The sequence below is a fragment of the Embiotoca jacksoni genome, unplaced genomic scaffold (genome assembly GCF_022577435.1).
Source record: "Embiotoca jacksoni isolate LCO1_2020_lvr unplaced genomic scaffold, fEmbJac1.0.p SCAF_1, whole genome shotgun sequence".
Taxonomy (NCBI): Eukaryota; Metazoa; Chordata; class Actinopteri; family Embiotocidae; genus Embiotoca; species Embiotoca jacksoni.
The window spans coordinates 2246383-2263255 of NW_027185229.1; the positions used below are offsets into that span (position 1 = coordinate 2246383).

General features: G+C 45.3%; 1 protein-coding gene across 4 annotated transcripts; it reads left to right on the forward strand.

The window, feature by feature from the left end:
• Positions 1–2605: 2605 nt before the first annotated feature.
• On the forward strand, positions 2606–16873 carry os9 (OS9 endoplasmic reticulum lectin). 4 transcript variants are annotated; one of them, XM_069154823.1, is made up of 15 exons: positions 2606–2812; positions 3250–3432; positions 4168–4231; positions 4315–4391; positions 4650–4748; positions 6362–6563; positions 6877–7032; positions 7135–7250; positions 7865–7925; positions 8115–8194; positions 8284–8508; positions 9460–9661; positions 10043–10210; positions 10554–10663; positions 15639–16873. In XM_069154823.1, the coding sequence occupies exons 1-15, from the start codon at positions 2609–2611 to the stop codon at positions 15774–15776; spliced, it is 2085 nt and encodes a 694-aa protein (XP_069010924.1). In that variant the 5' UTR covers positions 2606–2608; the 3' UTR covers positions 15777–16873. The 4 variants fall into 4 exon arrangements, with proteins under 4 accessions (XP_069010924.1, XP_069010943.1, XP_069010913.1 ...); XM_069154812.1 differs by having other exon boundaries at positions 2607–2812; positions 8112–8194; XM_069154833.1 differs by having other exon boundaries at positions 2608–2812; positions 8112–8194; positions 8284–8487.

Below are 16873 nucleotides of genomic sequence, written 5' to 3' on the forward strand. Positions count from 1 at the left end.
CGACAGGTAGCTCTGCAGCAGGAACAGGAACAGGAGCAGGAGGAACGGGAACGGGACGGACGGGTGACGGACGGGTGACTGGCGGTCCTTGCGGTGATCAACAGGCACTCGCAGTAACTCGCCATGTCTAGCTGTTGCTAGTCGTTGTAGTAATGCACCGACAACCAGAGGAGTGCCGGGGCAGGGTAGATATAGTCCGGGGAGGTGATCAGGGAGATGCAGCACACCTGCAGGAGGTGATCAGGGAGATGCAGCACACCTGCAAGAGGTGATCCGGGGTGAGTGGCTGCAGCTGCTGGGACTGGTGAGGGGCGTGGCCACGGGAGGTGAGGAGAGGAGGACACACAACAAGCAGACAGGGGACTGAGGGGACACAGGAGGTGAGGAGAGGAGGACACAGAACAAGCAGACAGGGGACTGAGGGGACACAGGAGGAGAGGAGAGGAGGACACAGAACAAGCAGACAGGGGACTGAGGGGACACAGGAGGAGAGGAGAGGAGGACACAACAAGCAGACAGGGGACTGAGGGGACACAGGAGGAGAGGAGATCTGGGTAAAACAGAGGAGAACAGGAATCCTGACAAAGGGAAGTGTGATGAATTGGTACGATCCAACCGGAGTGGAGAAGGCCGTTTTTTCCTCGGACTCCGGCGAGAGAGGAATCTGCCAGTTGGTTAAATCCGGTGTCGTAAAGAAACGCCCGGTGCCCAGTCGGTCCAGGAGTTTGTCGACCCGGGGCATTGGGTACGCATCAAATCGTGACATCATTCACCCTGCGATAGTCCACACAGAACCGAATAGATCCATCCTTCTTGACAACAAGAACGATGGGGCTACACCAGGCACTGTTGGACTCTTCTATTACGCCCATCTCCAGCATAGCAGCCAATTCCCTCTGAACAACTTTCCTCTTGTGTTCAGGTAGCCTGTAGGGTCGCGACCTCACCGTCACGCTGGCAGACGTCTCAATGTTGTGCACTATGAGGTTCGTGCTTCCTGGCCGGAGGGAGAACACGTCAGCAAACTGCTTCTGCAACTGGGCCACGTCTGTGACCACCGACCCAGCGTGTGGAGTTTAGCTCGCAGGTCCAGGACCGGGGCTCGGAACTTCCTCCTTTTCTTTAAGGAGGTCGAACACCCCCCCCCCCTCTTCCCCCCGTGGTTTCCTGCTCGACAGCAGCTCAAAGGGAGGAAATCCCGTGGAGGCCTGAGGGACCTCCGGCACTGCAAACAATAGAGGATCAAACCACCGCACACCCCATGACCTTATGAAACCTAATCTGTTCCCAAGATTAGAGGATGTGTAAGGCGGGAGCTAACCGCAACCTTTACTCCATGTTTTTCCCCCAAGTATCTAATTTCCACGGACACTATGGGATACTCGTGAACATGCACACACCTGATGCCTCCACCAACGCCCCGGGCCGAACCAGGCTCTGGTGAATCATCCACTGTGTACAGCCAGAATCCACCATTGCCTGATGTCCCCCCCCCCCCTGGATCCTTACTGGATAAGGGTATGTCGCCAGTGGACCGGGGGAGGGTGTTGGGGGGGCCGGCACCCCGGGTCACCTAACCTACGTCCGGGAATGGACACGCCCCCAATCAGTACCTCCTGGAGCTGAACCAAACCACGCCCCCCCCACCACACAGCTCTGTGCCACGGGAACTCCTCATTTGCACGCGGAAATATTCACAGATGAGGGAAAGAAAGTTCATGAAACAAATCGCAACACACTGCGGGCTGTGGAAGGACGGATGCTCCCCCTGCAGCAACCGCGGCTGCAGCGCAGCGGAGACGCGCCGCACCTCAACGCAGGCGGTCGGTCAGCGGAGCGGCGGCGGCGGCGGAGACATCACGGAGCTCCGACAAACGATGCAAAACACATTTCATCATCAGCCCGCTGTTTGAGACATTCATTCAAACTCACGCATCGTTTATTATTCCAAAAATTAAAACCATCTTATTAACATAATGATGCATGCATGGTTAGATGAGTGTGTTTGAGCGTCTGTGCACAAATGTGTGTGTGTGTGTGTGTGTGTGTGTGTGTTCAAAAGGGAAGTGTATGTCCTAAATTTCCACACTAATATTCAGTTAAACACACAGTATTAGTTAATAATTCAACCCGATGTGTGCTTATTTGTGCTTATAGTGCAAACAATGTGAACTGTGGACCTCAGAAATCTTAGAAAACAGTCGCCTGAGGTTTCCAAGTAAGAAAATAATCCCAATGATCGTAATTTGGCCAAACTGGGTTGTTGTGTCACACCTTGTGTCACGTGTTTTCCCTCCCAAAGTGTGAGTTTATTTAAAGTGGAGGCGTTGACCCCCGACATGTGCAGTGTTTATAAACGTCTTTAAAATCCAAAAAGGGTTTTACGTAAGTCACGTTTCTTTAGTAGAGCTCCGTTCACAGAGCACGGTCACAAAGTGCTTCACAGGAATTCAGTTCTTCGAGACAGAATAAGACAAAGACTCCGTCCATCCGCTACCTGCCGGTGTCATTAACAAACTCACCCCGGAAATAGAACGCAGGCGAGAGACGCAGAAAACCAGCCAATCACAAAGCAGCCCTTTCTCTCGCTGACCAATCCGCTGCCACCATGTCAGGCCTTCGCTGTGTTGTTGCTATCAGACAAGTGAGGAGCGAGTCAACGATGGCTGCCTCCACCGTGCGACGGCTGAACAGATTGTACGTTTTCCTGTTGATATGTCCCCTCTGCGTCCCAGCCTCCTTGAACCTGGAGGAGCTTAATGAGATGAAATACGGGATTCAAATCCTCCCGGATCCCGTCATCATGGGGCAGGTGAGGGAGGGAGGGAGGGAGCAGGCGCTAACGTGTAGCTTGTTAGCTCGAATGTGTGCTAACGTCTGTTCGCGTCAGATATCGTCCTTTGAAGGTTGTACATGAACAGTACCCGTCTGTCTGCGAGGTAACATGAACAGAAAGAAGGTATTACATTACATGAAGACTTATTTATGCTGCAGGTGTTCTAAAGTGACATACGCAGCACGTCAGCTGTCACAACACAACCTCCTCTTCCTCAGTCCCACCTGCACACAACCCGTCTGGACTGGAAACAGCTGATCACATGCGGAGCCGCAAACCATGTAGTTAAAGATCCATCAACGAGCCACACTCATGCACTGCTCTGCCTATAATATGATATAATATGATAGACTTTATGATATCTGGTTCCTGATAAGATGCTGCCACTCTCCCTGACAGTTCTCCTCTTTCAGACCAACACAGAGGAAGTGATGATGGTGTCCAGTAAGTACAAGCAGCTGTACGAGTGTCGCCTCCCGGCCCAGGCCGTCCGTTTCCACCAGGACCCGGCCTCCGAGCCCGACTCGGAGGGGTACGCTGGACCGGACGTCCCAGACCTGCTCGGGCCGATGCACGATGCCCCGTGTCTCGTGAAGGTTGGTCCTCCACGGTGTCATCACACGGCGATGAAGACGCTTTAACATTCAACCTGCATCACACCGACGACAGCTGTCACTCATCCGTTCTGTCTGCAAATGGCACGTGTGATGCAGTCATACATGTGTGATACGTCAGGGAAGTCCTGGGATCGGATCCTTCGAGTCATAGTTCATGTCTATGTTTCCTAAATGGATACAGATTCAGGATCAAAAGCGGTTCACAAAAAAAAAAGGAAATTCACACTGATTATAGAAGCTCATACTAAGATTTATAAAACTGAAAATAAAGATACGACCTCGTATGAAAAACACACATTAAGTATCTACAAAAGGCTCAAAATCATATGAAAATTGACCACCAACACAGTATAAAGTGTACATAATGCTCTCATTTTCCTTGAGATGTAAACAGCTTTGAGTTTTGAAGTGAAAGCAATTCATGGTTGGACTGTTTATGCATTTGAGACATTTGTTAGAAATCTGTCACAGCTGGATCTTTTACTGCAGGACGTAGTTTGAATGTTTTCGGATACAAGAGTACTCGTTTGTATTTCCAGTTTTCCAGTGCAGCCTCAAGATGCTCAGCAGCTGCACTGGGCTCCACGGTGAACTGATGTAAAAGCAGAACATGGTTAATTATAAGACCTCTCATACACAGATTATGAGAAGGTTCCCACGGGTCAAGAGACGTATGTCGTTCTTTAAATGTTTTCTGTCTTGTGTTTCTTGCAGACGAAGGACTGGTGGACGTACGAGTTCTGTCACGGTCAGCACATCAGACAGTACCACCTCGAAGGCGAGTGCTGACCTCAGCGTTTTTTTAAACCTGCAGCTTGTTTTCCACGTTGTTCCTGACAGATGTTGTTCTTCTCTCCTCAGACACAGAAATCAAAGGGGACGTTCTCTTCCTGGGTTATTACGGCTCTGAATTTGATTGGAGCAATGAAACTGCAAAGGTAAAGTTGCCTCCATATTTTGGTTGCATTTTTATTTTTTTTATCTTTTGGTTTCCAGTGGACATTAACATTCACAGAGTTGCGTGGTTGTATAATATGACTTAAACCTTTTGTAGGAGTTTAAAGCTGAAGGTCTTGAGCCCATTTTGGAGTGAAGATTTGCGACGAGATGATTTTTAAACTCACAAATTTGCAACCTGCCAGTTTATTAAATTACAGATGAGTTGAATGACAACATCTTCCCTGTTTGTCTCGCAGGCCTCCAAACAGCACCGGCTGAAGCGATACCACAGTCAAATGTATGTAAATGGCTCCAAATGTGACCTAAATGGAAATCCCAGAGAGACTGAAGTGCGGGTGAGACCTCATTTAAATTGACAAGACATTTATATCCCGTCCAAACCGCAGCGGCTTTGTCTCGTTTTGTCTCGTTTTGATTTGTGCCTTTGCTCGTCCAAACACGAGGTACATCTATATGCAAAGGTATGCACACACCTGGGAAAATTACATATTGTGTTGACTTTGAAGTGAAAGCATGTAAATGAACCCACAAATACACAGAATTACTTCAATTACACACAAAAAAACCTGAAAGAGACATCAAACGACTACCAAGAGACACAAAATGACCACAAATAGACAAAACGATGGCAGCAACCACAAAATAGCGACATAAACATGCAAAACAAGAAAAGAGCCAAAAATACCCACAAAGGGTTAGGGTCGAACAAAGAGTCGAACAAAAACACACAGACACAAAGTGTAGAGACATAAAACTACTGCAAAAAGACACAGAAAACTACAGATACTAATTATTATGAAATGAGTGGTTCTTCAAATAGTAATGCACTTTTTATTTCATGACCTTAAAAAAAAAAAACGGAACTGATTGTGGCATGTGACCTATTTGGGTCATCCTACAGCTTCAGTTTCATAAAATGTTAAACTTGTTTCGGTCTTAATTTACTTATTCGGACTTGAATTGTCAGATGATGGTGACGATTCCTGAGTTGATAAATTCTCAGACAGTCTTGTGCTCCTCAAAGCGAAAGACTGAGGATGTGAAAATAAAGCTTCGGTCTTGCGGGTTCTGCAGGAAGGAGTCACGAGAGGGAAACTGGAAATATTCTGCTTAAAGGCCGTGTGACGATCAGTTGAACAGGAAGCTTTGCACAGATAAAAGGAAGAACAGACTCGGCTAGATATTAGAAAATTCTTATCATGCGATCTGTCAAGAAAGGCTTCAAATAAAGATCAAACTTTTGTACATGTTTGGAATATCTGGCGGGGGTTTTAGAAACGCTGTGCGTAACAGACACCTTGAAAGTATCTCTGAACTTGAAGTGATCTGGAAGGACGAGTGGATGAAAACTCAACAATCAAGACTAGAAAGCTTTGATGTTCACAGCGGGGCGGTTACTCAGTGCTTTGAGTGCCCAAACTTCTGCACATGTCCCAAAGACTGTTTGTGTTAAAACAACATTTTAAGCTCATAAAATTAAAACTGTGATGAAGAATTTTAAAAACTCTTTTCCAGACAGGGATAGTCTGGGTTTTTATTCATTTTATATTTTTTGGGCTGAGTGTTTGCTTGTTTTAGTTTTAGTTTCCATTTATCAAAATGTAATATTTTCCATCTACTGTATGTAGCTGTAACGTCAGTTAGCTGGTTGTTGTCAGTGTGAACGTCTGGTATCATCAGTGCTCACCGACACAAATTAAAGATGTAGATTATTAGGTCGAGAGCTAATGACCGCTATTTTTAGATCAATTCTTTGACTCTGCAGTGGAAACCCTGGATCACATTTACTTCTTAATAAAAAAAATAATAAAAAAAAAAATAAAAAAAAAATATATATATATATATATATATATATATATATATATATATATTTTGCCTTACACTGTAAAAAGTCAGAGCACATTTCTATGCTGGACTTATCCAGACAGTTTTCCTCTGCTCCTTCCAGTTCGTGTGTGAGGAGGGCTCCGGCGACTACATCGCCCGAGTGGACGAGCCTCAGTCGTGCCGCTATGTGCTGACGATTCACACCAGTCGCACCTGCCAGCATCCTTTCCTGCGGCCGCCGTCCACTGCCAAGCCACAGGGCATCGTCTGCCAGCCGGCGCTCAGCGCACAGCAGTACATGGATTACGTCAAGGCGCAAGTCTGTGAGTGGACGATGACACGAAGGTCAAAGTGTTGTAGTGATTTGGGAGATGAGAGACGGAGGACATGATGTGGGAAAGGAGTGTTTGGAAGTGTGATAGTGATAGAAGACAGGAGGCTAAAGGTGGTAAAACTTGATATATTTTTTAACATGTATTGGGTATTAGATGCATTAATACAGGTACATGATATAAAAAGCACCCATTTTGATTCCCTCCTGTCGTAATCAGAAATGCGTGACATGATCTCCCTTCATGTGCTTTCTTTTGTCTTTCTGTGCCTCCCTCTTCCGCTCTTCCTCTTGTTTGTTCCCAGCGGACACAAAGCGAAAAGTAGAGCAGATCTCAGAGGAGCTGAGGAGCCTTGATGAGATGTTAGCTGGTAATGAAGGAGCAGATGGAGCCGTGGAAGTAACGGCAGAGGAGACTCCAGCGGCACCGAGCGCTGACCCGAACCAGGCCGACGGAAAAGGTGCGACTTTATCCACTCGTGACCTTCAGAGTCAAATCACTTCATCCACGTATTTATTTGAAGAGGCTTCATGTGACTCGAGGTGCTTTTGTTTTGAAACAGGTGCAGCTGATGTTTCTGGAGAGGCTGCGTCAGAAGAGGCTGAAGACTCGGACTTCTGGGAGGGAGTCACAAAACCCGGGAATTCAAAAACAACCACTTCGCAACAGGAGAATCAGGTAAACCAACATGTCTTGGAAATACGTTTATTTGACCTCAAAACGAATGATGGCTGACAGGTGACTGAAAGCAGGGTTCCCACTGGTCGGGGAATTACATGGAACATCAGAGAATTTTTGAATCAAGGGATTTCATAATTTTTTAGGCCAAGTTCTGAAAAATCTGGAAATTATATATGTTTACATTTTAGTTGCTATTTATCAAAATATAATATATTCTCATAAAATAATGGGTCTGCTTCTTGTCCGCTCAGCACAACGATAGCCGATAGCCTGTTCGTCTGTTCTTTAGAGGTCGTGGAGTTTTAGCTTTTTAATAGTCAGGAAAAGACTGGACTTTAAATTGTTTGAAAAAAAAAAACAGCTGACGAAAGAGTGCAAGGTTCAAAATTCAGATGTAGTCAGAAATATTTATTGATTATAACCTGGACAAAGTTCAGACTGAAGAAACACATGAGTAAAGTAAACTCCAGTTTCTTTACACATTGATTTGTAAGTTTTTCTTTTCAATGTGAAGATTTGAATAAAGTCTCCTGAGTCCGTTGACCACTAGAGGGCGCCGGCTGACTCTCCTTTTATTACTCAACTCTAACCTGATTTTGTTTCCCTCACAGGCAGCAGATGGAGACTATAACTCACAGACAGACAATGAAGTCATGGACGATGGTGATGAAGGTGCTGCTTTTATAACTCACGAGGAAGAACTAAAGCCATCTCTGATCATTCACATTAATAAATGACAAATCAAACAGGATGGGAAGAAGCAGTGTTACCTTTGCAGGTTTTTTTTTACCTGATATACAGACTGAATAACTGTTAGTTATTTATACATTTATGATCTTCTTTTTTGTTCTTTTTTAGTAGAAAAGTTCAACTTTAAAATAATCACTGACCCAGCAGACCTGATGAAATTCGTCCAACACCTGAAGGAGAGTAACAGGAAGGTCAGTGCTTCTTGTTCTTTTTAAATCTCTTGGCCTGTATTTGTTTTTCTTTGCACTGCATAGTTATTCTGATCCATTTTTTTTTTTAGAAAGCACAAAACCAAGCCAAAGATAGAGGTGAGAAACCAGCGAGCAGCGGGACGACAGAGAAGCTGAGCGAGGAGGAGAAAGCAGAAGATGAACGGCTGCTGCAGGAGTTCGAGGACGAGATGGCCGACCTCTCGGTGCCCTCCGACAAGATCGAAGAGATAAAGGATGAAATGCAGAAGGAGTTCGACAACATCATAAATGAGGTGTCAGAGAAGAGACGTTACGTATGTCAGGGGCCTCCACCCTTTCTTCTTCTGAGAGCGACTATGTTTAGTAACACTTATTCACATAGCTGAATCAGATTCTTTTGTGAACAACAATAACAAACTGATACTCAACACGCATTTTGTGTCACAACTTCTTAAATTTAACAGCATGTGCGCGTTTTTAATTTGAGAAGTTGCTGCATTTAGCTTCACTCTTTATAGCTCCGCCCCCTCTGTTGCGGTGCAGCTGAAAATATTGTATTTCTGTTATTGACCTCATTTCTGAGCAGCTGTTTGTTTCCAGCTCAGTGTGAGAGTCTCTGCTGTTTCTGTCCTCTGATCTCTGTGTCTCACTGTGGGTGGAGCTCCACCTCTGCTGTGTTTGTGTCCTCTGATCTTTGTGTGTCTCACTGTGAGCGGAGCTCCACCTCTGCTGTGTTTCTGTCCTCTGAACTCTGTCTCTCTCACTGTGGGTGGAGCTCCACCTCTGCTGTGTTTGTGTCCTCTGATCTCTGTGTGTCTCACTGTGAGCGGAGCTCCACCTCTGCTGTGTTTCTGTCCTCTGAACTCTGTCTCTCTCACTGTGGGTGGAGCTCCACCTCTGCTGTGTTTCTGTCCTCTGATCTCTGTGTGTCTCACTGTGGGTGGAGCTCCACCTCTGCTGTGTTTTCGTCCTCTGATCTCTGTCTCACTGTGGGCGGAGCTCCACCTCTGCTGCACTGACAAGGTGCGGAGCAGACACAGGTGGAGGGAGAGAGGGGAGATCGTCCACTCGGTAATCCATCGCGTTGATAGCATTGTTCTCTCAGACAGGTTAACAAATAAAATAAACAAAAATTATGAAATAGAAGTGTAACCTTCAGCGAGCTACTCAGAAATGGGTGGAGCTGCAGGTTGGAGACCCCTGATGTAAAGAGATCAAACCTATTAATGCGTCAAGTTTGTGACCAGGTTCTGTCCGTATCGCAGGCTCAGCAGGAGCTGGAGACGGAGGGTCTGAAAGGAGAGTTCGATCGCACTCAGGCGACGCAGACGTTGGAGACGACACTGGACAAGCTGCTCGATCATCTGGAGGACAAAGACGGCCAAGACCCGGAGCAGCAGACATCAGGCGCCCAAAGAGCCAGCGACCCCACCAGGGGGAGCCCCAGCTTGGCCCCCAAGCAACCAGGTAACTGGACCTCCATCCCCTCCTCCAGTCACCTGTGTCACCTCAGCCATCTCCATGTTTCATCCACATTTACAATAGACGTTCATCTTCCATCCCAGAAGAGACGCACACATGGAGCTCGATGCAAAGAGGATTTCTGCTCTCAGGTCTCTGTGGTCAGGTGGTGGTCACTCATGTAGCTGTGGGTGACTTTATTTTCATTAATCCAAATGGAAATTACTGAAACGCAGTAATTTCATGTATGACACATGTGATGTTTATCAATCAGTGCTTTTGGATGACCCATTTCTGGCTCCTCCCACCTCCATCCTGTGACCCTCCTGCCGGGCTCTCTGAGGTGAACTGTTCTTGTTTGTCCCTCTTTTGTCTCGTCACCCCCAGACCAAGCGGCTGACGACCATGTTAAGATCAAAATTACTAAGTATAAGACGGGCAGCAGCCCCGATGGGGAGGTCAAAGTTCAGGAGATGGGCGAAGGAGACCCGCAGTGGCAGCACATAAAGGACGTGGTTAAAGAGCAGCTAGAGAAGGCAGGACTGAAGGCTGAAGGTAATGAAGGGGGGAGCGCCCGAAAAAACACTCACGGCCTTTTCTCTCTTCCATCTGTCGTCTTGAGCATTCAGTGCTGTACTTCCTCCTCTCATCCTATCAGAAGTCACTTGATATCATATCAGAAATTAAAGATCAGGATAGCGGAAGAAAAAAAAAAAAAAAACTCAAATGAAAGACAAATGAAAGGCGTGTCAGCCATGTGTGTTCTTCCTTTTCCATCCACTGTTGTCTTTGTACCATTCTTCATCCTAATTACGAACATGTGGTTCGGTTCTCTTCCTCCCGTGCACGTGTCCGACCATAAAAATCTCCTTTTGCCGTATTTTTCTTTTCTTTTCAGGTAAAATCGAGGTGAAGATCTTGACGCGGAAGAACGCCGAGGAGGCCGGTGATCAGTGGCTGACTGAAGAAGATACAAAGTCCTTCAGGGAGCTGCTCATAAACCTCCTGGTAATTTAAAAGCCTTTTTATTGGGTTTGCATGACGCGCACGCACACACACACACACACACACACACACGCACACACACACACACACACGCACACACACACACGCACACGCACGCACACACACACACACGCACACACACACACACACGCACACGCTGTGTGTTTTCATGGCAGCAGAAGCATTTGCTTATCAGTAAATCACTTCAACTTGACTGTCAATCCACCATGTGAGATCAGAGAGATCAAAGTATTGTTTCTCAGCATTAATACAAAGATAAAACAAGAAAAGTATAAATATGTAACAATAAAACAGACAACAACCACAGTGACGCTTAACTGCAGTGTATGTAAGTACAAGCGGTCAGTGTGTAGAAGGATATTATTCTTCTGTTTTTCACCCTTTGTACTCAGATAACTGGCTGCAAATTTTATGATGACTGTAAAATTAAATCACATTTTATTACATTACATTTCATTTATCTGACGCTTTTGTCCAAAGCGACTTACAATAAGTGCATTTCAACCATGAGGGTACAAAACCCAGAACAACAAGAATCAAGTATTCCAGTAACAGACATATTTGAAGATTTCTTACTTTGTTTTTTGTGGGTTTTTTTAAAGGTTTAAACCATGAACAGGCTTCACTGTTTAGTTTTATTGTTGAGCTACTTTGCCTGAACACCTTCAGCTACTTCCATCCTAAAAACTGAATGAGATGAAACATTAAGCTGCTGTTTAACACAATGAAAAAGGCCTTTTCACACAACTATTGCTTTGGTGTCATCTACTAGTTCAAGATCTAGATCAGGTATTTCAGGATATTTGTGCTTTTATTCCAGTTTCAACATGTGTTGTGTTGTACGCTCAACTTTGAGTTCCCGACTCGATAATAAGTAACCTCATCGGAGAGTCTCTGTGGTTTGTTTTGGGTTTTTCAGCCACTCCTTCTTGCGGATCACTTTAAGCTCTGAGATACTTCAGGACATCTTCATGTTGTCTTTAAGATCTTCCCTCAGCCTCTTTTAAACAGCTGACTGACATTTACATCCAGAATCCAGTCTTCCCTCAACATGTCAACCTCCCTGTTTAATAGTGGATTACGTGTCATTTTCCTCAAATGGTCCTTTTCTTCTCCAAAAATACCTTTTGTGATTGTTGAAAAGACCTCAGTTTAACTTCTTCACACCTCGCTGCGACTCTGGTTTGTCCAGATGTAGCTTTTCATACCTGAAGATGACGTTGTGTGTACGACAGTGGAAACTGAACCTTCCTGCAGCTCCTCTGCGGTCACTTTTAAAAAAAACATTTTTTTACCTTTCTGTACAGCAGTAGTTCATGTTTTTTCTGAAGGTTTTTGTTTATCTTCCCCTTGAAGCTCTTTGATGTCTTTTTACAGCCTTCGTGCTGTTTTGTCGGCATCAGCTGACTTCATTTTTAGATGTCAGGTGCTCTATTGCTATCGGTGTTACAACAAAGAGGGAAAGATGAGATCAGCTCAGGAATCAGACCTGTCCACTGATCCTGGACCTGCTCAATGAGTCCGTTCAGGTCTAACAAGCCCAGAGACTTCACATGGCTGACCACGTCAGAATTACTGTTTCAATTTTTTTTTATAAATAATTTTTTTCCAGACAATAAGTTAATAGTTCTGTAACAGTTGAAGTTTTTATGGGTGTATTTTTTTTTTCTTTGTAGTTATCGCAAGATGGCGCCGCGCTAGCGGCAGCCTGTTGCAGCAGCTCCCCTCCCCTTGTTATTAGTATTATTAGTATTTTTTTTAAGCCTTTCTCCTCTTCGGAGTTGTTGTTGTTTTTTTTTTCTTTCTCTCGTGTGTTAAGTTAACGGTCCGTAATGGACCGTAATTTTTCCACGTTTCTGGATGGGGGCTCTGTTATTGTTTACTCTTGTGATCAGCTGATCACGCTGAGTAGACCTCTACTGCTGCTGCCCGGAGCGAGGCCTGAGATCCCCGTTGAACTTCGGAGAAGACGGCGGGGTTGCAGAGCTGGAGCTAAGATGAAGGCGGAAAGGAGGAAATACAAACCAGCGGTACCGGAGATCTTAATGGGGAACGTGAGGTCGTTGGTTAACAAGACGGACGAGCTCGGCGCTGGTAAAGACCCAGAGAGAGTACCGGGAGTGTAGCATCATGTGTTTCACCGAGACGTGGCTGCACTCACATTTCCCGGACCACAGCGCGGCCGTACCCGGCTTCAGGACTGTTCGGGCGGACAGAGACGTTGTGCAGAGCGGCAAGAAGAAAGGTGGAGGGATTGAAGTCTATGTGAACGAGAGGTGGTGCAATCCCGACCACGTGTGTGTGAAGGAACGTTTTTGTGGCCCGGACATTGAACTTCTAGCCGTGGGGATGCGTCTGTATTATTTACTGAGGGAGTTCACGTCCGCCATTGTTATCGCTGTGTACATTCCTCCATCAGCTGACGTAGAGGCAGCAGTGGACACCATCCACTCCACTGTGGCTAAACTGCAGACTAAGCATCCCGGTGCATTTTTGTTAGTTACTGGAGACTTTAACCAGTCTGGATAAAGTACTGCCAACTTTGCACCAGTATGTTAACTGCCCCACACGGAACAATAAAACCCTGGACTTACTGTATGCTAATGCCATGGATGCATACAGTACTACTGCCCTTCCCCCCCCCCCCCCCCCATGGTAGGTCTGATCACAACCTGGTCCTGCTGACTCCCAGGTATGTTCCCCTGGTGCAGAGGCAACCTGTGACCACCAGGACTGTGAGGAGGTGGACACAGGAGGCTAAAGACGCCCTGCAGGACTGCTTTGAGTCCACGGACTGGGATGTGCTGTTTGGACCACATGGGGAGGACATCAACAGCAGGACGGACTGTATCACAGAATACATCAAATTCTGTGAACACACCACCGTACCATCCCGGACTGTAAAATGCTTCCCCAACAATAAACCGTGGATCACCAGTGACCTGAAGGTGCTTCTTAATAAGAAGAAAGCAGCCTTCAGGTCTGGGGACAGGGAGGAGACCTGCGCCGTCCAGCTGGCTGAGGTCCTACAACACCTCTTCAACCTGAGCCTGAAGCAGGAGGAAGTCCCGGTGCTGTGGAAGACGTCCTGTCTGGTTCCTGTCCCCAAGAAGAAGACTCCATCTGCCCTCAATGACTACCGACCGGTTGCCCTCACATCTCATGTGATGAAGGTGCTGGAGAGGCTGGTCTTGGCCCACCTCAGGCCGCTGGTGAAATCTTCTCTGGACCCTCTGCAATTTGCGTACCAGCCTCATGTGGGAGTGGATGACGCCATCATCTACCTGCTGCAACGAGCTCAGTCTCACCTGGATGGAACCGGTGACTCTGTGAGAATCACTTTCTTTGATTTCTCCAGTGCATTCAACACCATCCAACCACTGCTGCTGAGTGAGAAGCTGCGGGTGGTGGGGGTGGACGCGTCCACCGTCTCCTGGATCAATGACTACCTGACAGGCAGACCACAGTTTGTCCGTCTGTGCAGTGTGCTGTCTGATACGGTGGTCAGTGGTACTGGAGCTCCTCAGGGAACTGTTCTGTCTCCCTTTCTGTTCACCTTATACACAACTGACTTCCAGTACAACTCAGAGTCAAGACATCTGCAGAAGTTCTCTGATGACTCTGCAGTGGTCGGATGTATAAGGGATGGACGGGAGGAGTGGAGGACTTTGTGGAGTGGGCGGGTAGAAATCAGCTGCTCCTGAACGTGGCCAAGACCAGAGAGATGGTGGTCGACTTCAGAAGGAAGGCGACGGCTCCACAACCGCTGAGAGTTCTGGGAGAGGAGGTGGACATGGTTGAGGAGTACAAGTACCTGGGTGTCTCCATGACAACAGACTGAACTGGAAGACCAACATCAATGCTGTCTACAAGAAGGTGATGAGTCGACTCTTTTTCTTGAGGAAACTTCGATCCTTCAATGTGTGCAGCATGATGTTGGAGATGTTCTACCAGTCTGTTGTGGCCAGTGCATTGTACTTCACTGGGGTCTGCTGGGGGGGCAGCATTGGAGCCGGTGACACCAACAGACTTAACAAGCTGGTTAAGAAGGCCGGCTCCATCATCGGCTGCAAACTGGACAGCCTGGAAAAGGTGGTGGAGAGGAGGACGCTGAACAAATTATTGTCCATATTGGATAATCCTGTCCACCCTCTCCACCACCTGCTGCAGGGACAGAGGAGCACTTTCTCTAAAAGATTCCTCCAGCTCCGCTGTCACAAGGACAGATACAGGAGATCATTCCTGATACAGGAGATCATTCCTGCCCACTGCAATAAGACTTTACAATAACTCACCTCTGGCAAAATCCATCACAGTACAATAACACTGTTGACTGTGTTTCTTGGTTTGTTTGTATATTATTTATATATATAGATATATACTGTACTGTATATATATATATATACATATATATATATATGTTGACTGTTTCTTGGTTTGTTGTATATAATATATAATGTACTGTATATACTGTGCATTTTATATTTATATTTTTTACTGCTATTTACTGCTATTTTATTTTATTGCTTTTCTATTATTATATTATTCTATTCTATTCTATTATTATTTTATTCTATTGTTTCTATTATTGTCTTATTGCTTCTGTATGTATGCTGCTGTAGCGAAAAAAATTTCCCCTCCGGGATTAATAAAGTAAATACCTACCTACCTACCTACCTACCTAGTTATCCAGAGGTGTCCAAACTTATGCATACACCTGTACACAACTATGTGTTACACTTTCCACAAAACAAAATCCTGTATGTGTTTTGTAATCAACATTCAGAACATCAGGTTACTGACTGTTTATTAGTGATTTCTTTTTTCTTTTCTTTTTTTGGTGAAACAATTTTAACTTCTTTTTTTTTTTTTTGTCAGCAGGTTTAAAAACATTCAGTCAGAAAGCTTGTGTTTTTTTGGTTTTTTTTTTTAAACCTCTCTTCTTTCCTCTCTGCAGACTGGAGGCACCGAAGAGGTTTACAAAGAGCAGAAAAGGCAGCAGGAGCTGGAGAACAACTACAGGTTTGTGTGGGGAGAGTCCCAGGAGGAGTCCCAGTCATCCAGCACCTCCGACTCAGACGACGTGGACATATGAGCTCGCTGCGTGCAGCTTCTGTGATGGTGAACTCTTGTGGAGACCAGCAGCGAGGGGAGACTCTATATATATATATATATATATATATATATATATATATATATATATATATATATATATAAAAGAAGATCCTACTTGAGTAAATTATTGCTGTTAAACCTGGAAGATAATATCGACCCAGCTGTTTGCACATTCAGAAAGTGTGTCCGTGTGTCTTGAATAGGCAATAATAATGTCGCCGTCTTTAACAGGCACCGTTTAAATGTTGCACGATGAAACTGCGACGTCTCAGCTGCACGCGTGCGGCTGAATGAAGATATGCATTTTCCCCTTTTTGATGGGACTCCGTTTTGATAGTCGGCTAAATAGACGTGCGTTCTTGGAGATATTTTTCAGTTTCTCTGAATATGTGCATCTTGTCCTGAGGTTGTCAGCAGCACACGGTTTGTCCACACTTAAATTATGACTTTCTTTTGTCTTCTCTGTTGCCGTCGACGACGCGGGATGTTGTGCAGCTCTGTGGCCTGAATGAGTGTCTGCATAACAGGTTTCTATTTACTGTCAAGTACATTTGTGAAATGGAAAACAAAGGACTCGGCTTCACATTCCAGCTCCCACCGCATTGGAAACTTTCTGATGTGCTTTGTTTTGATAATTAAGTGAACAGAGATTTCTCAACTGTTTGTACACACGCTGTGTCACCAGATATTTTTCAAAAAGCTTCTAAAAACTCAGACTTTCTACATCATTTCGTACAGATTTGTGTTTTCCTTTGGGTACTTGCGTACTGTTAAAGGAAATGAAAACACTGAACGATGAACCTTTCAAGTGTGTCCTTTCTTCTTGTTTTTGACAAGAGCTTAACTTTATTTAATTTACCTTAATTTAGCAAAGGAAAACAAAGGCCGCTACAATCAGATTCAGTGTACCAAATTAACAAATACGTGTACTTAAAGGGCTGAATTTGTATAGTTTGTGAATAATTGTGGCTACCTGGAACTTAACATGTACATAATTAGAGTGTCCATATGTTTTTGAATGGATTTGTTGTATATTAGGACAGATTAAGTTACCTGAATAAATGTGTTTAAACTTTC